The following is a 23943-nucleotide window of genomic DNA, read 5'->3' as shown; positions in this document are numbered from 1 at the left end:
CAAAGATGCAGACAGCAGAAGACCCAACGACAACACGGCGGCACTCACACACGCACGTGCCGGCTGGCAACAGAGCGAGAGGGAGGGGGGGGGACAGCGACCACCACGGGAGCAATCACAACTACGTCAATGTATGTACGCGTGCTTGCTGTAGATGCCAAGTGTGTGTGTGTGTGTGTGTGTGTGGTACTCAAAGACACGATCAGAGCTTAAGCGAGGCTAAGAATAAGGAAAGAGAGGTGGGTGTATGGGTACATCGTACGCGAATCGCTTGCTTCCGTCACGTATATGATGTGTTTGCATGTATGAAGAGAGGCAGGTCGGAGAGCGCACGTGTAAGAAAGAGCGGGGAGGGGAGGGGAGGGGGGGAGGTGAGGCAGGGAAAAATTATAGGAGAGGAGACGGCAGCGGTGGCGGTGCTGCGTGCGGGTAGGTAAGAAGAGAAAACACAAAGCCATCATGCTCACCCCCCACACACGCGTTGGTATCGGGCGGCGCCTTAGGGTGTCGGTGTGTCGCTGTTTTCTTGTTGATATCATCCATTATGATGACGAGCGTCGTACTCAATGATGCTGGCGCGCGCCATCTGCACCATTACAACCTGTCATTGCTTTCTGAAGGCTACCGGATATGTTTTCCCCCACAAACACAGACCCCGACCATAGCCCACACGGAGGTAAGCGGCGAAGGCTCATATAATCATGCATTATACGGAAAGGAGAGGAGGAGGAGGGGGGGGGGCAACGGAGATTGCAAGTGCTGACGGCAGAGGCGACGCCTCAAAGAGATCTCCATGCACAATCCAGCCAGTAGAAGCCGAGAGAGAGAGAGTGAAAGGGGCTTAGGCTGCGGGAGGGAGAGGGAGGGCAGGAGACAATCTCACGTTTTTTAGCCATGACGTTGCTGAGGACCAATCGAACACACATATTCATATACTGACGAGCCCACCGCCTCGTTTTCCTACAGCAATGAGAGCGCTGTCATTCCCTCTCCCGAGCGTCGTTGCCACGTCGCACCTAGTTCCATCCCTCATCAACGTCTAATAGGAGAAGCTCGGATTTCATTCGCGTACACGCAGACAGCAATGGGGGCATCAAACCACAGCCACCAAACACACACACACACACACACACACACAGAGTAGAGAAGACGCAGCGATCAACGAGAGGCATGAAAGGAAACGGGCACGCCACGCGAATACACATTTGTGTGCATGAGTTTTGGGAAACGAGTTGGGGAGCGAGAGAGAAGGCGATGGTGACAAGGGAGGCACGTTTGTGGTCCTCCTGCGCGCACACACAAGAGTCTGCAATCTGTCTGTGCGGACATCAGTCAGCGCGCACCCACACACATAAGAAAGACATAGACACCCAGACACACACATCTATATATACATGTACACACACACACACACACACACGCACAAGTACAGCGAATCACCAGCCACGCTCTAACCCAACTATAAGAAAACGAAAACCACGCCAATGTAGACTCGGCACACACACGCACATACATACATACATATATACAAATATATATATATATATATACTTATGCATATACATATGCACACAGGAAAGTGACAGAGGAAATCACTCGAGACCATGCGTGTCAAGCAAGCAAAATAAAATGTGTACCGACACCCTCATATATATATATATATATATATACATATATATCTATACATGTACGTATAAGATGTACAGATATATATACACACACACACACACACATACACATACACCTTCACCACGCTGTATGCACCCCCGTCTATACGTACACAAGCATCACAGGGAAGGAAGGGGAGGGGGTGGGTGGGAGAGGCGCTGAACAGACTTTCACGCACCGTGCATGTCTCTGCACATCTGCTTTACCAACACACAGACATCCAAGCACGAACCCCACCCAAGACCCATCCATTGTCGCTCAGCGACAGTTCTTCGCACCGGAGAGAAGCCTCGTGAAACCAGCAAGACACCCCCCAGTGGAACGGCGAAGGTTCCTAGGAGGCGTGTGCCCGACATACTGGTCCTCCTCACGTCTTGCTGCCTCTAGCGGCTTAACGGGTTGCCCTTCCGAGCTTCGCGTAGGTGTTCAGCGTTCGCGGTGCTTCACGGGGGGTGACACGAAGGTGAGGATCGTGCGGTGCGAACTGACGTGATTTCAACCGCTGCTGCACATAGCGAATGACGCAGCGCGCGGCCAGGTGCTCGAGGATGCCCTGCTGCGGCACACCAAAGGCTGTCACCAGGCGGCGGAAGATGTTGTGGCGCTCCGGCGCTGCCAGCGGGCGGAACAGAATCTTGCAGCTGGAGTAGAAGTAGTAGACCAGCACCCGCACCTCGGCGTAGCGCACATCGAGGGTGATGGACTGGTAGTCAAAGGCGACGCGCAGGGCGACATCGAGCGCGCGTGGGATCAGCGGCTGCAGCAGCGCACGTGTGACGGCGTCCCCCTGAAAGGCGAGGGAGCTCAGCCGCACCGCCGTAGTGGCGCCGTTGGAGACGCCGATGTCGGAGGAGCTGGACGCGTGCGACAGCGGCGGCGCCACCGACAGCGATGACGCGGAGAGTATGTCGTTGCTTTCGCTCTCGGTCGGCGCGTCGGAGCTTGTACTTGTGCGTGCGGCAATGGCCATCTCAGCGTTCTTCGCAGAGTCGCCATCAGCGGCAGACGAGGGCAACACTGGTAGCACGGCACACTCACCGGCAAGCAAGTTCATGGCGGGGATCTCCGCAGAGTCGCTAGGGCAAGACGCAGAGGAAACGGAATCGACGTTGCGCGGCGCTGCAGCCTCGGCGGCCACCAGTGCGGGGCGGCGCGTGTCAAGCAGCGTGAAGAGCTGCTGTGGTGGCAGCGGTTGCGTGTTTTCGGTGCCGCTGTTGCTTTCCAGGGGGGCCGCCGTCGGGGAGACGGCCTTGCCGCACTGCACACCGGCGGTCGCCTGCGCGGTGGTGGGCAGCGAGTGTGGCATGTAGATAGTGGCGCTCTTGCCGCCGGTGGCACCGCAGAGGGTCCGTGAGCGCACCACGTTGACAACGCAGCATGGGCGTGTGTCGATGTTGCGCAGGCCGAAGCACGGCAGTGTCTGCACCACCGCCTCGGACGCCGTGACGACGCTGGGCGCGGCAAAGGCCCACATGCGGCCGCCGTACACGACGTCGGGACCCTCGTAGCGGTACGTGCCTTCCAGCGATTCCACGCGCACGGCGGCGTCGGTGCACCAGTGCACGGCGTAGGACAGCAGCAGGCGGACCTCATCACCGAGCACGGCGCGCAGCGGGCCGTCGATGGGGTGGCGCTGCAGCTCCTCGATGGTGCTGAAGGCCATCTTCACAGCGGCGGCGACGCTGCGCGTGACGTACGATGTGGTGAGCGGGTGCACCTGCTGGATCTGGTAGGCGTGATGGCGTACCATCTGCCGAGCCAGGACATGGCCAAGACGCTCCGTCACCTCTACCATCTGATCCGACGCAAGGTCCCAGAGCTCCTCGCCGCGGCAGGGGCCGATGGTGAGCATGGCGAAGGGTGCCATCTTGGGCGCGTGCGCTGCGGTGTCGTGGGTGGCCGTGCACCACAACACGGCTGCGATGACAGCGGCGAAGATGGCTAAAAGCCCAGATAGTACGGTGGACACGACGATGATGATGTTGGCAGGCGAGAGGTTCGAGCCGTAGTCGCGGCCGCGGATGGTGATGAGGAACGGGTGATTTGGGGTGATACCGACGCTGGTGCCGAGCCGGACAAACTCTGCGAGCTGCGTCGCCGTCGGCTGTTTGAGAGAGGTCGCAAGGATGGTGATAGCGCCGGAGGTCTCATTGTGCACGCTGAGAAGGTAGTCGACGTCCCGTTTCTTTGTCGTGAGGCTGATGAAGGCGAACGGGTTTCTCTCGATAAGGCCGCTGATGTTGACCAGGGTGAGCGCAAAGCCCCAGAAGGTGTGGATATCGGCCGACTTGTAGCTTGTGCGGTTGTAGATGGGCCGTCGAATAGCGAGCCCCCAGTGACCCTGCAGAACGCCGGAGGTGTAGCGGAAGGGGCCTACGTAGACGGCGCGGCCGCCGAGGATGGTCTCGAACGGCGTCGGCTTGAAGTTCTGCGCGTTGTCCTTAGGGTCGAGGGTGTCGCGTCCGTACTTGGTGGCGTTGCACGGAGAGAAAAAGGCATACACGCCGCCGGGCTGTAAGGCAGTCATGGCGATCATAGTCATGTTGCGCCGGAGTGTTACGCTAATGTCGTCGAAGTTGGTGAAGTTTTGGCCTTCGATACGCTCCAGTGGCGGAGCGGACAAGTTCGGCAGAACTTGCATCCGACTCATTACATAGCCCTCCAAGGCCTGACTGATGGCGAAGGCCTCGAACATGACCACCCTGTACGGTGCCACGGCTTTGCTGGCGAGGGTGTACTCGATGTACCGCATCTCCGCTTCGTAACTCTTATCCATGTTGCGCAGCACAATCAGCGGCGAGAAGATGCCAACAAAGATGAGCAGCAGACATGCAATGAAGGCAACGATGCCAATATAGAGCCGCGTCTGCACCCTCAGAGGAGGCAGACGGGGGCGAACGACCCGCTGGTAGACAGCTTCATCGATCATCATGACGGTGCAAGTCACGAAGACGCGTGGGTTGCTGAGAGAGGGGGAGGGGATGAAAATGGGCTACGCAAGGAGGGGGCTCATAAAACAACAAAGAACTTCGTAGGCGCATCCACACACACACACACGTGGACGGGGAGCCGTGATATCCACACGCGCAAGCGTGCAGGTGGCGCGCACACGAGGGGGAGAAGAGGTGGACGAGGCAGGAGAAAAACCGAAAAGAAGAAGCACACGTAGACAGGCGCACACAGATCAGCGGGCACACACGCATATACACTCAGACAGATACAAGCACAGATCAGCAGGCAAGGATACAGACCTAAAGGAAACACGCCCCAAGCAGCAACGAAAACATGAAAAACCAACGAAAACAAAACACACAGAGGCGCTCCTTCACTTGCACTCGGTGTGCGTACACGTGGACGCGTCTGCTGCGTGCGCGCGTGAGGGGAGGGGGGGGGGCTGCCCACACGCACACACCACCACCACACCGGAGAAAGAGAGGCGGGCGAGGGAAAATACTGGCCAGAAGTTACCCGTCAGACAAACAAGAAGATGCCCCGGTCGATGCGGGCACCAAGAAAGATGCAGAGACAGTAGGGGGCTGTAGCAGGGCTCGTTGTGGCAGCAGCGAGTAATGCGCGGGCCGCAACAGAGGCAGAGATGGGCGGAGGCAGCTGGAGAAAGCAGAGGGAACGAGGGAGAAGGGGAGAGGGTTAGTAGCCGAAGTGAGAAGAAACAAGGGAGGGTGATCGGTAGAGCAACTTGGAGAAGAAACAAAGTAAGAATAGAAGGGGGAGAGGGGGGGGGGGCGGCAATGAGGAGAGACAGCCCGTACAAGGGACAGATAAAATACGAGCAGCAGCCACACAAAAGGCGGCACAATCGTGATGTTGCACTCGCCGGCGGCAACGAAAGCGGTGTGTCTGTGTGCCTGTGGATGTGTGTGTCTGTGTGTGTGTGTGGGGGGGGCGGTGCTGGCGGCGGTGGCACTCCGAGGAAGGGAGGGGAGGGGGTAGTCCGTATTTGTGCAAGCAGGGGGATTTCGTTTTGCTACTTATTTTCTTTTTTTTTTAGTTGTTCGTGATCGGTTGCTGGTGTAGGTGTGACCGAACAAAGGCGGCTCGTAGCGAATGCACCGAGGGGTTGGCGTGGACGCACAGGCTGCGGCGTGACCGGGGTGTGTGACAAGTCGAGAGGGGCGTAGGGACAGAGGAAGACATAGATAGACAAACACGCAACGTTATGGATGGACCGAGGTGCGGTGACTCTTGCTGTCTTGTACACACACACACACACACACACACATGCACATACACACAGACCACCCGTACTCACTGTCTTGAAGACTGGTCCGTGTTGACGATAGATGAGTTTGTTTCCCAATGTGTCAACTATTCTCTGCCACATAATATGCGTCAGACTCTACTCGAGCCCCGGCATGCCACAGACCCATTTCGTGGTGCGAAGCAGCCGTAGGCACGCGTGTAACAGCAATACGCGGACTCAGTTATCCGAGCACGGCTTCTGCCTTAAACGCTGCCGATCATATAGATGGCACAGACATCTTCACGGCCGTGGGTCGCTCCGACGCAACGCGATCCGGGACCTGAACCTGTGACCACCAGGGGTGGTTCGGCGTTTGGCAGGAATATAGTGGGGATGGGGGTCGCTTGGCGTCCGCCCACAACGTGGTGTTGGTGGTTCGTGGGGTCACGGGAGCCTGTGGTGCGACGCACGGAGATGTGTGCCACCCCCACCCCCCTCTCCCCTTCTCCGTCATGAGGGGGCGCCGAGGCGCCCTGTCGTAACAGAGAACGAACAGCCACAACACGAGGAAAACGAAAACGCACGCATATAGGGAGAGGGGGGAACCAATGAGTACTGCAGACGAAGAAAACAATCCAGAAATGAAAGCGTGTGTGCGTGCGCACGAGACGGGGCGAGGGGTGGGAGAAGGCGGGAGGTTGAGACCGCGGTAGCGCACTGCAGGGTTATATGTGTATTCAACAGGCGGACCTGGGCACACGCGCATACACATGCGTAGGCCCACGAGGCAAACAAAAAGCCCCCCCCCCCCTCCCTCCCTCTCTCCCCCCTCCCCCAAGACAAGACAAGCAGATGTATACACGAAACGCCAAAACACAAGAAAACGAAGAGGACATAGGTATATGTATATATGTATATGCATGCATGCACACCTATGTATACATATACATATGCACACACATATATATATATATACATACATGTATACATATGCATATGCACACACGGAGCTAGCGAATAAGTCGAAGGACTCGAGAAAAAGGGGTGAGACCTCCGTGACAAGACGGGCTTGACATGAGAGGAGGAGGAGGAGGAGGAGGGGCGTGGGTGGGTGACGGCGGTGAGGGAAGCTCCGCTTCACTGCCGCTCGGCGCAGGGCCCCACAACTGCGTTGAAGGGCATCCTTTCGAACAGGCCACCTGCATCGATCGTGTCTGCATGACTGGACACACCGTGCTGCTTTCCCATCCTCTAGCTCCTCTCTCCACTTTCCACCCCGTGGACGCATGTGCAGGAGCGACAGACACACTTTTTACCACACCGACGCAGGGCGGGGGGGGAGCGCTGTGGCACTGCATCGTGAGGCAGCCGTCCTCTTGCAGTCGCTAGAAACGCAGCAGTTGCGCCCCCTGGAGACTGTCACACGGAGACGGGGTCACTGACGAGCTTTCTGTTTGGCTACTGCATTCCAGAGAGCCTTGTCGATGAATGAGCCCGGTGATCTTGCGCACCTGCGACAGCCACTGCACCGCACCGCGCGCGGCCAGGTGCTCGAGGATGCCCTGCTGCGGCACACCAAAGGCTGTCACCAGGCGGCGGAAGATGTTGTGGCGCTCCGGCGCTGCCAGCGGGCGGAACAGGATCTTGTAGCTGGAGTAGAAGTAGTAGACCAGCACCCGCGCCTCGGCGTAGCGCACATCGAGGGTGATGGACTGGTAGTCAAAGGCGACGCGCAGGGCGACATCGAGCGCGCGTGGGATCAGCGGCTGCAGCAGCGCACGTGTGACGGCGTCCGCTTCAATCAGCACAAGACTATGCTGCTCTGGGGTCGAGGCCGCGTTGTGTTTTGCAAGAGCCTGCTGCTGCACCAAGGCCTGCGGTTCCGTGTGCGAATCCCCGCGGCTTAAAGGATTGCAAGCACTGGCGCTCCTTTCGACTGCTGCACGCTCACGGCGCTGTGACGCCTTGGCCGCTCTCGAGCTCCCTTTGGTCAAGGTCGCGCAGCTCCAGGCGCTGGACGCAGAGGACTCGATTTCCGGCGATCGCGCGGACCCATCCTGCAGACTGGACACAGCCGCCCCTGCTTCCAAGCTCGGCGAGTTCCCACTCGCTATCGGCCCGCAGTAGAGGCTGGGCGCTGGAGCGTTATCAACCATGAGTTGAGGCGCCATCGCCCCAGGGGCCGCGGCGGCTGCGGTTGCCTCCGCTCCCGCCACGAGATCTGGCTTCGCTGCGTGCAACAGTAGGTACAGCGTCGCGCTGCCGCCCCCACCGATTGGGCTGGATGCATTCCTGATGCCTGCCTCGCTGCCGTCGGTGTGACTGGCTCGTGTGGTGCGCATCACGTCGACCGTCTGGTACGCTCGCGTGACAGTGCCGGAGAGGCCGAAGCACGGCAGTGTCTGCACCACCGCCTCGGACGCCGTGACGACGCTGGGCGCGGCAAAGGCCCACATGCGGCCGCCGTACACGACGTCGGGACCCTCGTAGCGGTACGTGCCTTCCAGCGATTCCACGCGCACGGCGGCGTCGGTGCACCAGTGCACGGCGTAGGACAGCAGCAGGCGGACCTCATCACCGAGCACGGCGCGCAGCGGGCCGTCGATGGGGTGGCGCTGCAGCTCCTCGATGGTGCTGAAGGCCATCTTCACAGCGGCGGCGACGCTGCGCGTGACGTACGATGTGGTGAGCGGGTGCACCTGCTGGATCTGGTAGGCGTGATGGCGTACCATCTGCCGAGCCAGGACATGGCCAAGACGCTCCGTCACCTCTACCATCTGATCCGACGCAAGGTCCCAGAGCTCCTCGCCGCGGCAGGGGCCGATGGTGAGCATGGCGAAGGGTGCCATCTTGGGCGCGTGCGCTGCGGTGTCGTGGGTGGCCGTGCACCACAACACGGCTGCGATGGCGATGCCCAACAGGAGCAGGGAGCCGAACAGTGTCCACATTACGATGAGGATGATGTTGGTGGGAGTGAGGGAGACGAACGTCTCGCGTGAGCGCACCGCAATATGCAGCGACGAGTGGGGTGCCAGGACGTCTGTGACGGTGCTTTCAGCGATGAATTGCTCGTAGTCCGGCTGCATTGTGCCCGATGGCAGCGAGGAGGCGATCACGTGCGTGTCACTTGCCTCTGTTGAAGCGTCGTAGAGCACGTAGTCCAGGTTACGGGCCTCGGCAAGCCTGTCCAGATCCATAACGTCGAGCGCGCCTGTCACGTTGACGACGAGTAGCACGAAGCCCCAGAAGGTCTCCAGCGAGGGAATCACACCGTTAGAGGTATTCCTGTAGAGGGGCGCGCGCGTAAAGATGACCCAGATTTGCTTGAGGGAGGCGATGGTGGTGCGTCGCGGGCCAACGATGGCGTAGCGACCCGACTGAGCGGTCTCCGTTGTGGAGGGCTTGTACCGATTGGTCGGGTCGCTTGGGCTCATGAGGTCGCGGCCGACTGAGTCCGGATCGTGCGGGTGGGTCATGGCGATGACTCCGCTGGGGCAGATGGCCTGTATCGCCACGGCGGGCTTCCTCGAGGCGATCAGGGATGCAAAACGCGGAAACCTTTTCAGGTACGCCGTGATCTGGTCGCTTGGTATCGAGTCAGACGCATTCGTGGGCGTCTGCAGAGCGGGGAACGTGCTTATCGAATAGCCCGCCAACGCACGCGCTGCGGCGAAGCCTTCGATCATGACGCCGCGCAACACGGAAGCCCATGCACTAACGGCGTCGTGCTCCTTCGCCCGGAGCACGGCACTGTGCACGTTGGCGCTTTGGCGTATGACGAGCATCGGGACCAGTATGCCGATGAAGATGGTCAGCGCACACCCCAGAACGCACGCTGTGATGAGGTAGAAGCTCTTCGGGAGTGCACCCTGCCATGTGGCGGTGAGCTTCTGAGTCTCTGGAGAGGGCTGACGGTAGGGAAGGACGAGGGAGCATTGCCCCTGGCGAGAGGCACACTCACCGGGCAGTTCTGCGACCTCTTGTGAGTTCGGTGAGCCAACAACCATCTCTTGCGCAGAGGCGCCATGACCTTCGTGGTTGCCGGAGAGTGCGCCAACCCCACCGCCGTACGCGCTGGCACCCGTCAGCATGCTCGCCCTTGGTTCTTGTTGCGTTGGCGTGTGATGTCTGGTGACCACCATCCGCTGACTGTGGGCGCACCACGTGACCCCCTTCTCCCCCCGCACACAGCACACGTGCGCTGCCTTCTTTTCGTAGTCGATGGGCCTCTCAGAACACACGCGCCTAACGTATCGCCTCTACAACGCACTGCCGCAAGCAAGTGAAGAGAGCCAGCAGTGCCCTAGAAGGGGCGCGCCGGGGTGCTTAATACGGAATCAATGCCAGCCACGGGCGTAGAGTAGCAGGGGGGGGAAGGGCGATGAAGGGAGGAAAGGTACGCCCTCGTTAACAAAACGGAAAGCACGAAACCCGGTGAACAACGAGGAAGAGAGGAGGGACTTACGCTCACGGGGAAGAGGCAGCTGCACGGATGAAGCGTGGCAACACGATAGACGTGTGTGTGTGTATGTATGTATAAGGGAGTGAGCGACAACGTCACTGGAAACCTACGTGCGTGTGTATGTCGTAAGGAGGCCGGTGGAATGTGGGATGTGGGGAGGGGAGGGGAGGGGGTGCATAGTGGGTTACCGTGTGTGCGCATGTCTTACGTTGGTGTGCCTGTTCTGTGTGCGCGACAACGCGTGCGGACATGCGAGGCGAGAAGGGAGGGAGAGGCAATGAAGAAGGACGGAGGTGAGGTGGAATGGGGATGGGGATGGGGGGGGGATGGGAAGGCGGGCCGTCAGGCGGAAGCGGCACGCAGACTGCAGAGCTTGCTATGTGAAAAGGGGGGGGCATGCACAGCGGCGTGCTACCACACACTCGACCGTTAGCGCGAGAACCGAAGAAGGGGGATGGAAAGACTCGAGGCTTGGTGTCAGCTCCGAAAAACTTTGGCAGCTCTGCTCCGTGCACGCACATGGACTGCCCCCTCCCCCCCTGCAGCTGCTTCTTCTCTTTACTAGCATTATTCTTTTGGCTTCTTCTGCTTTTGCAGGGTAGGGCGGGCCACAGGTGTGTCGGAAGCAAGGTGGCGCACGCCGTGCTGCGGCAGGAGAGGCACATCGAAGCCACACATCCCACAGACCGAGAGGGGGTTGCGGTGAAGCGGACGGATGACGATTGGCTGTCTATGCACACACCCGCAGAGAGAGAGAGAGAGAAAAGGGTGTAAAGCACGACGACAGAGAAAACGCTCACGCTCACGCCCACCTCACCACCTCGGCACGCATCCACAACGACGGGTGAGTTGCGAGGGAGGACTTCCAAAAGACAAGCAAACAACTACGCATGACCACGTCTGCCCTCCTTGCATTGCTCCCTCCCCCTCTTTTTCCGGCAGACGACCATCGCCCGGATGTGGGCGCGCGACGCGCCGGTGCTTTCCTCGTCTCCTATAGGCACGACTGCTGCCGTTATGTGCAAAGAGGAGCACACACACACACACACGCACACATACACACACACACACACACACACAAACTCGCGTCTTGCACTGTCTTGGTCCCTCTGGCCTGTTGCTGCTGCGCTTGCGCTCGTGTGGTGTGTCACTGATGCGGGCGGCGCTGCGTGTGACTGTCCCCGCATCGTTGCACCTTTATCATGAAACCACGGCGCACCTCATCTTCCCGCTCCGGGGTGACGGGGAGGACCCGTTGATAGTTGCCCAGCAACGGGGTGTCGTCCAAGGTGGTGAAGTACGGCATGCGCAGCAGCTCTGCCGCGGTGGGGCGCTGCTGCGGGTCGAGTTGCAGGGCCGCGCAGAGCACATCCATGCAAGCCTGTGTGGGCCGACGATGTGGCTGGTGCCGCGAGCGCCCCAACTCCGCCTCAAACCAGCCCCGAAAGCCGTGGAACTGCTGATACAGAAAGCTGGGCTCGAAGATGGTCTGCAGCCTGCCCCAGTTTGCCGGTTGTGCTGCTCGCCCAGCCTCCGCCAGGCGCCCCTGCACCTCCAGCTGCTCCAGAACACGCATGTGCTGACACGAGTCCGGGTGATAAACGCTCACCGGCGGCAGCGGCCCCAGAATCTCTGTAATGCGGGAGAGCTGCTCGAGTTCCGTGGCCGCCGATCGCTCTGGTGCACGTTGCTGCTGCTGATGCTGCTGCGCCTGCGCGCGGTGCCTGTAGAAGGGGGGCTCGAGGAGGTACATCTGAGCGAGCAGGCACCCAAGTGACCACACATCGACCTTCTCATCATACGCGGTACTGCCCAGCAGCATCTCTGGCGGACGGTAGGCCAGAGTAATCACGCTCGGCGTCCGCCACACATGCTTACCAGAGCGCGACGACCCAGACGCTGCGATGGAGCACAGCCCAAAGTCGGTCAGCTGCACCTCGCCCTCACTCGTTACAAGTACGTTGTCCGACTTGATGTCGCGGTGAATGATGCGCATCTCGTGCAGCTTGCGCACCGCGATGAGAAGCTTCTTCATGAGAAGGGCCATCTCCGATGGTGTGAAGGAGAACTGGCGGCGACACAGGCCAGCCAGACTCGCTGTGGCGTACGCGAACACCAGCACAATGTCGCGCTGCTGCCGATCGTAGAGGAGAACATCACAGAGTTGCGAGACCTCGGCGAGAGGATCGGTGATGGCCACCGCGCCACGGTGATGCGCGTCGTTGCGCAGTCGTTCCTCGAGCCGCTCGCGCTCGTTCTGGATGTGCCGAAGGGCAATCACCTCCCGCAGCGAGGTCTGGGGAAAGCCCTGATGGGCGCTCAGCATCTTGATGCGCTTCAGCGCCACCGCAGCACCGGTTCGCTTGTCGACGCCCTTGAACACCTCGCCATACGTGCCCTCGCTGAGCTTCTCATGCACTTCGTAGACTTCCTTCACGGTGCGCTGAATGGAGCTGAAGTCAATGGACGGTGGCGGAGCACCGGGGAGGTTCACCCCCACAAAGCGGTGACGCCGGCACGGAGACCCTTGCGTGCCGGGGTACGGCGTGGGTGTAAGCGAGCGTAGGCGCGAGAAGCCGCTTGTCCCCATGGCGACGGGTGCGGCCGACCGGGTCTGCTGCTGCTGCTGCTGCGAAACGGCCGACTCCACCGTAACGGTCAGGGGCAACCCCGCATTTGGTGCGTTGACAGACACGGCGCGCGAGGGGGTGCTTGTGAGGATTGGCGTTGGGCGCCGCGCCGCGCTCGCTGACACAGGCGCGGCACCAATGCCAGTCGCCTCAGGGTTGGGGATAGTGGCACCGGCTGACGACACCGGTGAGACACGCAAGGGGCCATTGGCAGGCGTGTCGGACGCACGTTGCGCCTCCTCGTTGATCTTTCTTGTGCTCTCTGGCTCTTCTTGTGCTTCTCCTCTGCCTCCCTTAAGCGCCCCACCACGTGCAGAGACGTTAGTGGTTGCGGTGGCCGAGACCTCACCACTGCCACCCCCGGCAACGGCAACTGACGCTGGCGTATGGGCTGACGTCGTTGCGGTGTCGGCCGGAGCGGCATTGCTGCTCGACAGCGGCAGCCGCAGTACACGGCTGCCGCTGCCACCGACTCCTGCAGTGCTGAGCCGCTCAGGTGCCGTTGCTGAAGGAGGCGTCGCTGAAGGGGCGGCGGGGTTGCTCAGGTGTGGACGCAGACGCTTTGAGGGAGGCGCCCACTCCTCTTCGCCCACCGGCTCGTGCAGCGGCGGTGTGTTTGGCGGGGGCTGCAGTAAGGCGGCAGCGGGCCGGAGGCGCAGCGTGTGATGGGCCACCGCGTGGGGAGCCGAAGAAGACGGCAAGGAGGGCGCGATGGGATCTAGTCGCATGATTCGTGCGGTGCCCGTCCTATTACCAGCGTCCACAGCCCTGGTGTCGCCACCGACCACCGAATGTAGTAGTGGTGGTGGGGTTTGCGGCGCCTCAGTTGCTCTGCTCTTCGTGTGGAGGGGGTGCGCCTGCTCACTGAACAGAGGCTCGTCTAAGCCCGACGCGATTAGCCCCAGTGGCGCCGCTGCCACGGTGGCCGCCGCCCTCGGTGGCTGGGCTTCGTGAACGCTGACGCCCGAACTGGAAGTGAGGGGCGAGTTGCTGACACAGCTGGTGCCACCGTCGCCGCCGCCGACACTTGGACCTCTGTCCTCGCCCATGCCCACCCCATCCTCTTTTCCTCCCTCTTCCGTCTCCTCCACGATGATCGCCTTTAAATAGCTGTGCCCTTCACAAGAGGGGGACACAGAGCCGCGGCTGCAGCGACGTGGCTGCTGCTGCTGCTGCTGCATTTTGCGGTTGCCGGAGCACCGCACACCTCTGTCGGTTCTCTCCCGTTTCTTTTCCCTGACGCTTTCGTAGTCGTAATCGCGCTGTTCTTGTTCGCCCCGTTCCCGCGCTCACCACGCCTGCAGCACGCATGCGTGTGCGTGTGCGTGTGCCTACGCCGTATCGGCACTGGCTCCCTCCCTCTCTCTCTCTCTCTCGCTCGCTCGTTTTCCCCCTTTTAGTTCCTTTCAAGAGTGTGCGGGCCCTCTCTTGCTGTGATGACGCCGCAGGGTCGAGTGGGTGAGTTTTGGTGGTGATGGTGGGATAGGGAGAGGACGACAAGGCGAAGAGGTGGTCGATGATAAGAGAGGGACTGTGGCAGTAGACTCGACCCATCTTGCATGTTGGCGCGTGCGTATCTCGCTACCATGCGCACATCGATGCACACGAGAGTACAGAAGCAGAGTAGGCGAGTGCCGCCGCACGCGAGGTTTTCGGGTGGAGTCTCCATGCGACCTCCCTCACAGCACGGGTAGTTGCGGTGGACGTGAATGTCTTACTCCTTGTGAAGCACACACCGCTGCTGCTGGGGGAGTTAGCTCTTAACAGTTCTTAACCCGTCCTGGTCTGGGCAGCGCGCCTACGTCTGCCTGTGCTCTCTCCGCTCCATGATGCGATCGAAGCACCGCTAGCGAGTGTGTCCGCCTCGCGGTGGGCGCGCAGACACACGCGTGCGAAGGATGCGGGTAGCGACGCTGGTGAGCTGGGAAAGAGGTTGGGAGGAGGAGTAGGGAGGGAGAGGGAGGGGTAAGAGAGGCAGAAGGATGTCTCCTGTGCTGTCCTCCCCCCCTCCCCCCTCCCCCCGGCTCCTGCTGCGGCACAGCGGAGTTTTCTCTTGAGCAAAGCGGCCCACATAGCCAGAGCAGTCATCAGGGGTGATATCCGTGGCCGCCAAATATCGTCGCAGACCCGATGCCCAGGCTCTCTCCCTTGACCGTGAAGCACATGGCGACGTCGACCGCCGCGTCTGCGCTGTTCTCGCCACCCTCGTCGCTGCTCTCTAGGAGATACGGGGCCGTGTCAGTAAACCGTTCCTGTAGGAGCTGCTCCATTAGAAGCTCCTCCGACGTCTTCTTCGGCTGTTTGAAGGCGCGGCGCGGCGCCTCCGCAAGGGACGCTGCGGGCAAAGACGGCTGCTGCTGCTGCTGCTGTTCCAGCTCCGCGCGTGTACTGATACTGGAGTCGTACACCACCTCCAGCTCATCCAGGGCGCGCACAATGGTCAATGCCAGCGCGACATCCTCGAGGGACGGCGCTCCCGCCAGCTCTGGTGATGCATTGACCCGCTCCTCATGATTCGCTGCTCGTACCGTGGCAGACGACAAGGAAGCGGCGGCGGCATCTGCGTTATCGCTATCATTCCTCGTGAGTGATGGTCGCACCACCGTCGATGGCGGTGCTGCTGCGGCGCTGGCGGAGTGGCGCTGCTGCACGACGGGCAGCACTGCGACGAGCATGCAGCGATCCCACAGGGGTAGCTTGTCCAGCGCGTGAAGAGCTACGATGGGCTGAATGGAGGCCGCATACACTTCAGAGATGCTGCCAAAAGGCAGCCGTCGAGCTTCGAAGACCAAAGTCATGCCGCTGCTTGCGTATTCCCATGTGATATGTGTATGTGTGTGCGTGTGTGTGTGTGTGTCGGTGTGGCCGCGTGGAGGCCAGCCTGACTTTGCGGTGCGCGCCGTGGTATGCGTCCAGCGTAGGCCGCGCTGCTCTGCCACCGCAGCAGTCTTTGTGCGAGCGCGCTGTTTTCTAAAGACGTGAAAGCCCAAGCGCAAAGAATGGCAGTGGGGCGAGAAGGCCGGTAAAGAGAGCGCAAGAGTGGAGTGGAGAGAATACGAGACGCACACACACGCACACACACACACACAGATGTGCACAAGCACATGTTTGTGTGCGTCGGTGTGTGTGTGTGTGTGTGTGTGTGCGTCTCTGGGAGACTGCATCGCTTCAGAGAAAGGGAGAAGGGGGAGACGAAAAATCGGCGGACGACGCTCCCCTCCTCCAAGCCTTCCTCGCTGCTGATTCGCGAGCGCTGTGCGAGCAGAGGCATGGAGAAGCCGCATAAGCATGCGCACGCAGTGAGAGGAGTGTGATGCACAGTCCAAGTGTATCCGGTCGCACTCTCTTTCGCCCCTCTCCTTACCTGCCTACGCAACAATGCAAGATGCTCGATGCTCCCATCGTGAGGGCTGTATGATCGCCACACGCACACACACGCACACACCGAAAGAAACTTGCGCAGCTCCATCGATGAGTCTGTCGTCCCCACACGATGCGAGTGCCTTGGTCGTTGCTTGGCCATATGCGACCCTCCCTCTTCTCCATGTGGCTGTGTGCGTGCTTGTGAGTGGATGCGGATGAAGGTGTGTGTATGTGTATGTGTGTGTGGCGGACATGGCGAGCGCGAGCGCAAGAGGACAGACAGAGGCACAAGTAGAGGGTGCGCCGTGACGCCAGCGCGCCACCGGCTTCCCTCCAGCACGTCGACCATCTCCCCCCTTTCTCTTCATATCACAGTTGGTACACCCGCCCCAGGGGCGATGCCGACGGCGGCACGGGAGCCGAGGAAACTGCACCGAGAGGAGGGCTGCTGCAGGGTGGTTTCGATGCCGCCCTGCCGTTCACCTCGACATGCCGGATGGTTTCCGTAGGCTGACACGTTGCCGCGGGGATGCGAAGGGCGCCACTACGGTCTTGCTTCTTCAGCCGTATCACCACTTCCTCGACGGCGTCTTCCTCATCACCGCCGACCGCCGCCTCCGCGTGAGGAACCTCGCGGTCGCGATCCATCGACATGGCGATCACCCGCCTTGTCGTCGCACGAAGAGGGGAGTCGCGCGGCACTGTGTGCGACACACTGACGTTCATCTCTTTCGACCATGGCGCAGTGGCTGACACTGCTGAGGCTGATGCCACTGGTGCAGTGACCCCGTGCACGGCGGTAGCCGCAGAGGAGAGGAAGGCCATTAACTCAACCTCTGGCCCCTCCGCGACACTGTAGCAGGAAGACCGCCCGACACTGACGCTGCCCCTCCCTTCCAGCAAGGACGACGCCGTTGCACCGGCGGAGGAGGAGCGGGGGGTGTTGTACGACTGACGCGGCGCCGACATGGAAGCAGAGGCTGCCGCAACAGTAGCACTCGCCTCGGCCACCTCTTTCGCACGTGCCGGCTCACCGGCTGCCGCGTCCGCCTCCGCTGTGAGCGGGCTCCGACCATCGCTGTCGGACTCGCGTCCTTGCGCAACGTGTGCGTCGCTCTCGCTGTCTTGGCAGCTGCTGTGACTTCGTGCGTGTTGCTGTTCCTGCACCGGTGACGATGCGGGCGCCGCAGTGCCGCGCGCTGAGAGCGTGGGCAAGACCGGATAGGGAGAGCTCGCGCAGGGTGGTGACAGGGACTGGGTCGGTTCCACTGGCTCGTCTGAAGGGAATATCTGCCGCGCCAGGAGCGTGTCCATGATGCGTCGAGCGTGCTGTTGCTGCCGCTCAACGCTTGAGTCGCAGGATTGACGGAGAATGCTACTGCCGCTGCTGCCGGCGTCATCGACAACGTCCTTCACGCCCTCCACGTCCTCGCGCACCGTCGCCATGCGGGCTGCTGTTCCTTCTGCGAGCGACGCGGTGGAAAAGGGCGACACGCTCACCATCCACCGCCCGCTGCCTTCTCGTGCCGTGGAGTTGGTGGAAGTGGCTCGCATACTCTCTGCAGTGACCGACGCCGTGGCGGACGGCACAGGGTCAGCGCTCACCTCCCGCTTACCGCTGTCGTTAACTGCTGCGATGACTTCACGGGACTCACCCGCAGCCGCTTCCCGGCTGCTGCGCTGAAGGCGCAGCGGGTGAGGCGTGCGTGCAGCGGGTGATCCGTGGGCGGCGGTACTGTTGCGGCTTGCTTTTGGGGTGCGCGGCTGCAGCGGCTCTGGTAGAGGCTGCTGCGGCTGTCTCGACGAGCCTGCTGCACATGCGCGAGTGACCTTCTCGAGTGCTGCCTCCAGCTCGGCGACGCGAGCGTCCCGCTCCGACAGCGCGGCGCGGCACCACTGCAGCTCGTCAACGCACTCGTCATAGCTCTCGCACAGCGACTTGCACTGCTTGTAAAGCTGCTGGGCCGTTTTCTTGTACTGGCGAGCCTCATCGCAGAGGCGGGCAGCGTCTGCGGCACTCATGACGGCCTCACCAGGTCTGCGCCGGTCGTGACGCTCACTTGACGCAGCCCTGATGCCGGGTGCACTGGTGCACTTGCTAAGCTCGTCCACTTCCCCTTGCTCATTCTCATCGCCTGAAAGCACCAATCGTCGACTCGGGGCCGACGCGCTGCGGCAGAGCCGCGGAGGCAAACACGCCGCGCACCCGCCGCCCTCGCGGTGGCGGTGGCCGGCGGTGTTGTAGTGCGGCTTGAGGTGAGTGGCACACCCGGAGAGGTGCAGCTGATGTTGTTGCGCGCGCTGCTGCACCGGCAGCGCGCGCAGGACGACCTCCGGCTTTACTGCAGCGGCCTCTGCTCCCAACCGCAGGGAGGCGATTGTCTCGAAGAAGTCGACGGACCTACTGGAGCAGCACACAAGCAGCACAACGTGCACGGCGGCGGCACCCTCTGGTGCACTCGGAGAGATGGATGATGATGGAGTCGCTGCAGATGGCTGCGGCACCAGGAAAGGTTCGAGGATTGCCGTCAGCGCACTGTCCTTGAAAGGGGCGTGGTGCAGCGGAGGCCGGCGCGGGAGTTTAGTCGCCGCTGATGCTGCTGACCCCTGGGCGACGGCTGTGTGGCTCAACCGTGTTGCTTCATAGAGAGCCCGAAAGACCTTACGAAGGGCCAGGAGACTTGCGTTGATAGACCTTGTCTCGCGCCGCCGCCGCACCCGTACCGCCTTCTTGTCTGCCTCGGGAGATGGGCGGAGGAGAGAGCGATGATATGCCGAGCTGACCGTAGTGGTGGTGCCGCTGCTGATGCCGCTGTGCTGCAAGGAGACGCCAGATTGCATGGAGGTATCCAGTGAGACGCGGCTGTGCAGACTGCTCGCGCGCGACGAGGACGCTGCTCCGGTGGCTGCGTGGCCTCGCCGTCTCGGCTGATGGCACGCCACCTTAGAGGCGCAGACATCGGCTACGTCGGCGTCGGCGAGCTTTCCGCTCTCTGACCCGGCCAGATCCACAAATGCCGTTTCGTGCTGCATGATCCACTCACTTGCCAGATCGTCACGCGCCGCTGGCGCGTAAACCCGGACGCACAGGACGAGATGGCCGCGGGAGGAGCTTTGGTTGCGGCTGGTGGCGCACTCCTGCCGTAGAGCAAGCAGGGCCTGCAAGACCGCTTGCGCTTCGGCGAAGGTCGTGCATCGTGCGCGCTCCAGTGACCGCAGCACCTGCTGCTTTTCAGTAGCCTTGTACTCGGTCTTGAGAAACCGCGAGAGGGTCGGTGATGATGCGAACGGTGCCGCTGCGGCTCCAGCGGTGGCGGTGCAGCCTGTCTCCACCGACGCGGAGCTCTCGCTACGCGTGCCCCACACGTCCTCTTGCGTGTGCGCGTCAGCCCCGTCCGGATGCTGCTCACTGCGGTACAGTTTGTGCGCCATCCACACCGGCAGCTGCCGCCGTAGGTCGGAAGACCTCAAGGAGTGTGTCACTCCGGCGGCAGCGTCAGTTGGAGTCTTGGAGCTCAGGCGGCGGACCACGCTGCCTCGTGCCACATCAGCCGCGCCGGTGGAGTGCGGGAAGTCGAGCGTCGACTGCGCGACGGAGAGCGCCACCAGATCCATCGCGGCCTCGTTGTACACCTCAAAGCACGAAAGGTCGACAAAGACGTCATCGACGGCCCCGTCGACGCTGCCACGGCCAGTGCCGCATCGACGCCGCCGCTGCTCTGCGTCGTTCCTTGTGCTGAAGACGTCGTGCAGGTAGCGGGGCACCACACCTGCCGCAGGGGACAGCCCCTCGACGCCAGAGCTCGTCGAGGTCTCGCCGAACAGGCTGTACGTCTTGCCGCTTGCTGTCTGCCCGTAGGCGAGGTAAATGCGACGGGCCGCAGTCGGTACGGGATAGCTGCTGAACCATCGCCGTTGCCGCTCGAGTGGGCGCGGCGCCGGCACCAGCAGACTCTTGCACGTCACGTCGTACAGGTGTTGTTGCTGTGCAGCCATGGCCGCCGGTGTTGCTGCCGTGGGTGATGACGGAAGAAACACGCCGTCGCAGGAGAACGTCGCCTTGCTGAGAGTGGCGGGGTCCGCGAGGTAGACACGCGCACCGGCGACCATGGCAGACGCGGCGTTTGGCCTTGTCGCAGCTGAGGAGGGTCCATCAGCTCGCATGAGGAGGACGGCCTCAGCTGGTTCCTGCGGGATGCGACAGTGCCCGCCCGCTGGTGCCTCCACAGCGGGGACTGCCACCGGCGGCGGAGAAAAACGGCAGAACACCTTCATAGCCGCGTATGGAAACCCCTCTCACAGCAGAGGCAGGGGGGGGGGTGCGGCACAAGGCCTATCTTGGGCGGGGCGCAGTGTAGTGTCTATGTACAAGTGCGGGGCGTATGCGTGTATGTCTATCGTATACATGGATGTATGTGTGTATGTGTATGCATGTGCGTGGAGTGTGGCTCTGACAATGGAGGGGAGGGGAGGGGGGACGCCGGCGGCGATGCGTTCTCGTGTGTGCGCGGTCTCTGGCAGCAGCAGCGGCGACTCACCACACGCCAACCTCTACGTGTGTGTGTATGTGTAGAGTGGGGGAGAGGGGATGGAGGTGAGAGATCCGCGAAGAAAGGACAGCAGAGGTAGAGAGCGAGAGCGGGAGGAGAATGGGTCAACGGGGAATGGGAATGAGAGGCGAACCGGAGCGGGACGGGTCGCGAAGAGGAGCCCGTCTGCCTCCCCCCTTCCCACCCCTCGTTGACACAAGTGCCCATGGGGGGGGTGGGGGCGGAAGGAGAGGGCATACACCCATTCACGGCAGCAACGTCGCACCTTCCGCCACGCGCTCGCACCGTCGTTACCCTTGATTGGGAGCCGTGTCATGTGTCTTGTATGCACTCCTTGTGCTTCACTCAGTGCATTGCCGCTGCTCTCGCGTGACGCCTCATCCTTTCCTTCGCTCAAGCGTATGCCTGTGGGGACAGCAACGGGTGGCTGCAGCTTCTGGGGGGCACGGACGCTTGGCAGTGAGGCAACTGTATGCGAGGGGCGTTGGTGGTGAAGCGTGACAGATCCCTTCTCCTGCTCTGTCTTCCTCTCCCTTTCCCGCGCCCCACAGTCAGAGAAGGGGGACACGGGGAGGCGCAGCTCTGCTGGGCTGCCCGCGCACGTCTGGCAGGGTTGGCTTCCCCCTTCACGTTTCTCACATGCACAGGGGCAGCGAGGCGGTCTGTCGAGTCCATCTCAGCTGCAGCTGCATCTCCGCACCGCCTTCCGCTGTGCCGCCAGCACCGGAGGGACGGCGGCACACGAGCTCACCCACCAGAACTTTCGGGTACGTCAGAGAGTCGATGAGGCGGCGCACCGCCAGCAGCACAACTTCCTGCACCTTTTCATTGTGCTCGTTCAAGCAGGATCCGCTCGTTGACGCGCCACCGCCGCCGCTCATGCCGCTGCGATGATGATGGTGTAAAGATGCGTTGCTGCTGCTACTGTACAGCCCAGACCGTGGGGGAAGCGGGGGGCGTGCGGCTGCCTTGTAGGAGTCGCGTCCTCTGGCAATGGAGCCACCGACGGCAGTCGCCTCGTTGCGCTGCGTGTAGGTTGCGGTGAAGGCCGTCGCCGCCGCCGCCGCACCGGAATGAGCGCCGCTGCCACCGGCGGTACGCATGCCCCAGCCGCCGTGGCGACTAACCTTCGCCACCGACCCGCTCCCACTGCTGGCATCGCTGGTGTCGGGCATCACCTTCACCACTGCCGTGAAGAGCGGAGCGGTGGGAAAGCTCAGCTCCACGCGCGCCCCATGGAATGCAGCGTAGAGGTGACCGGCGAAGGTGACGCGATGTACGGCGACGGCGCAGTTCAGCGTGAGAACGTCCGGCGGTACGCACAGCGAGACGGGGAGGAGAGCACCGAGGGGGAGGCAGCAGCCGAGACGCACGTGAAACCGCTGGTCTTCGTAGAGCAGGGGTACCGCGAAGCAGCGGAGTTGGAATGCCGCTGATGCCTGTGGCAGCGGCGAGGCAGACACGGCCCCGGATGGTGCGCGAGCGGGGGTCGAATTCGACGCGGCAGGGGTGGGTGGCCTCATGTGACAACCCTCACTGTGGGCCTGCTCCACTGAGATGACGTCCCCCTCCACGCGAGGGAGAACAACACCAAGCTGAGCGCCTGCACTGCTGGCGCCGCCACATCCACCAGTAAACAAAGAGCAGCTGCCGGCGTAGTCCGCAACAGGAGCGCCCGCCACCGGATCGCTGAGATGCGCGCTGTCAGCGCCGCAAGTCGTCATAGACGACACTGCATCTGTGATTGCGGTGCTGAGGCCTGCCACGGAGGACGAGAGGAGGAAGCTGGGGGCGCAGAGGGCGGCATGCGAGCTTACCTGCTGACGGTAGTCACTACTGACGCTGCTGTTGCTGTGGTGGTGATGGTAGGCAAAGCTAGTCGCCGATGGTGCCATGCCCGGTGAGCCGGCAACGGCAGCAGTCGCTGCACGTCTGGCTGGGGGTGCTGCTCTCGACGGTGTGGCGGTGCTACCGGAGGCGTCACCGGCTCCGTGGTGGAGGCTCAGTGGGGGGCGGTGTACGTCCCGGAGCGCACTCCCAAGAAGCCCGGAGCCGAGCTCTAGCAGCTGGATGCGCAGGAGCGGTTTTCGAGACGCTGTAAGCAGCGGTGCTGCAGACTGTGACGAGGCCCGGTCCGGCGGCGGCGATGAATGGGCAGCGCTTGCGAGTTGGGCCGCCACGGCATGTGCCTGCGCCGCACGTGCTCGCATGCGGTTCTCGTAGCCCGCGTTCACACTTTCCAACACCTTCTCTGCGCTGTAGAGTAGGTGGTCTGTCCACACCTCCGGCTTCACTGTGCCACCGCCGAGGCACAGGAAGGCCGCACAGCGGATGAGAACATTCACCCAATGCGCGCTCTCCCTCCGCAGCGGCGTTGGCAGGGCCGCGGCCGCCGCTGCCGCGCCGCGGCGCAGACGGCGACGAGAGCAACGTGAGGAGTCAAGACTAGCCGCCATGGTACTCCCCGCCGAGGAGAGCGAGGAGGCGACAGCAGATGAGGAGCGGTCACTGACGCGCATGCCAGCGCCGCTCAGAGCACCAACGATATCCTTTCCGCCGCTTGATCCGCCGACGCTGCTGGAGTAGTAGTAGCCCCACTCGCGCAGCCGCCGCTCGCCGTACACCTCGCGAGGACTGTAGTGAAGGCCGTTGATGAGGAGCCAGCGGTAGGCGATGCCGAGCGTCGTGTCCTCAGCCAGGGAGACGTAGCGAGTGATCGACGTGTAGAGAGGCAGCTCGTGCGGCAGGAGAAGGAGCGGGTCGTACACGTGGCCGTATTCTGCACCATCGCTGCCGGTTCTGGGGAGCGCACCAGAGGGAGCGGCCCCCACCATCGCGGAGGCCCCGTCACCCGCTGACGCCGCTGCCGGCGACCCCGGCTCCTCCGCCTCCACCGGCACGTTCAGGAATGCAAAGTACGCCAGCGCGACGCACAGTGCGATGCTCACGAGGAGCTCCAGCAGCAGGTTGAGCATCGGCAAAGGAAAAAAGAAAAGGAAAGCACGTGCGCTGGTGTGTGAGACCGTCGCCGCATGAAGGGTCGCCTGCGCTGCCTACCTGGTGCGTGCC

The 23943-nt window shown here is 61.9% G+C and overlaps 6 protein-coding genes across 6 annotated transcripts; all 6 read right to left on the bottom strand.

Moving 5' to 3' along the window:
* Positions 1-2059: 2059 nt before the first annotated feature.
* Positions 2060-4600, bottom strand: LMJF_09_0330 (conserved hypothetical protein; the record flags this gene model as incomplete). Its single annotated transcript, XM_001681153.1, has 1 exon — positions 2060-4600. One exon carries the CDS (start codon positions 4598-4600, stop codon positions 2060-2062), a length of 2541 nt encoding a protein of 846 aa, XP_001681205.1.
* Positions 4601-7254: 2654 nt separating this feature from the next.
* LMJF_09_0320 (conserved hypothetical protein) lies at positions 7255-10011 on the bottom strand (the record flags this gene model as incomplete). The annotated part of the gene is made up of 1 exon (XM_001681152.1): positions 7255-10011. One exon carries the CDS (start codon positions 10009-10011, stop codon positions 7255-7257), a length of 2757 nt encoding a protein of 918 aa, XP_001681204.1.
* A 1467-nt stretch (positions 10012-11478) lies between these two features.
* LMJF_09_0310 (putative protein kinase) lies at positions 11479-14142 on the bottom strand (the record flags this gene model as incomplete). Its single annotated transcript, XM_001681151.2, has 1 exon — positions 11479-14142. The coding sequence occupies one exon, from the start codon at positions 14140-14142 to the stop codon at positions 11479-11481; it is 2664 nt and encodes an 887-aa protein (XP_001681203.2).
* A 906-nt stretch (positions 14143-15048) lies between these two features.
* Positions 15049-15759, bottom strand: LMJF_09_0300 (conserved hypothetical protein; the record flags this gene model as incomplete). Its single annotated transcript, XM_001681150.1, has 1 exon — positions 15049-15759. One exon carries the CDS (start codon positions 15757-15759, stop codon positions 15049-15051), a length of 711 nt encoding a protein of 236 aa, XP_001681202.1.
* Positions 15760-16693: 934 nt separating this feature from the next.
* On the bottom strand, positions 16694-20488 carry LMJF_09_0290 (putative kinesin; the record flags this gene model as incomplete). Its single annotated transcript, XM_001681149.1, has 1 exon — positions 16694-20488. The coding sequence occupies one exon, from the start codon at positions 20486-20488 to the stop codon at positions 16694-16696; it is 3795 nt and encodes a 1264-aa protein (XP_001681201.1).
* A 1021-nt stretch (positions 20489-21509) lies between these two features.
* Positions 21510-23849, bottom strand: LMJF_09_0280 (conserved hypothetical protein; the record flags this gene model as incomplete). The annotated part of the gene is made up of 1 exon (XM_001681148.1): positions 21510-23849. The coding sequence occupies one exon, from the start codon at positions 23847-23849 to the stop codon at positions 21510-21512; it is 2340 nt and encodes a 779-aa protein (XP_001681200.1).
* Between the last annotated feature and the right edge of the window lie 94 nt (positions 23850-23943).

Source organism: Leishmania major, chromosome 9, assembly GCF_000002725.2.
Source record: "Leishmania major strain Friedlin complete genome, chromosome 9".
Lineage (NCBI taxonomy): Eukaryota > Euglenozoa > Kinetoplastea > Trypanosomatida > Trypanosomatidae > Leishmania > Leishmania major.
Note: the sequence above shows the minus strand (reverse complement) of the source record. Positions and strands in the feature narration are given on the sequence as shown.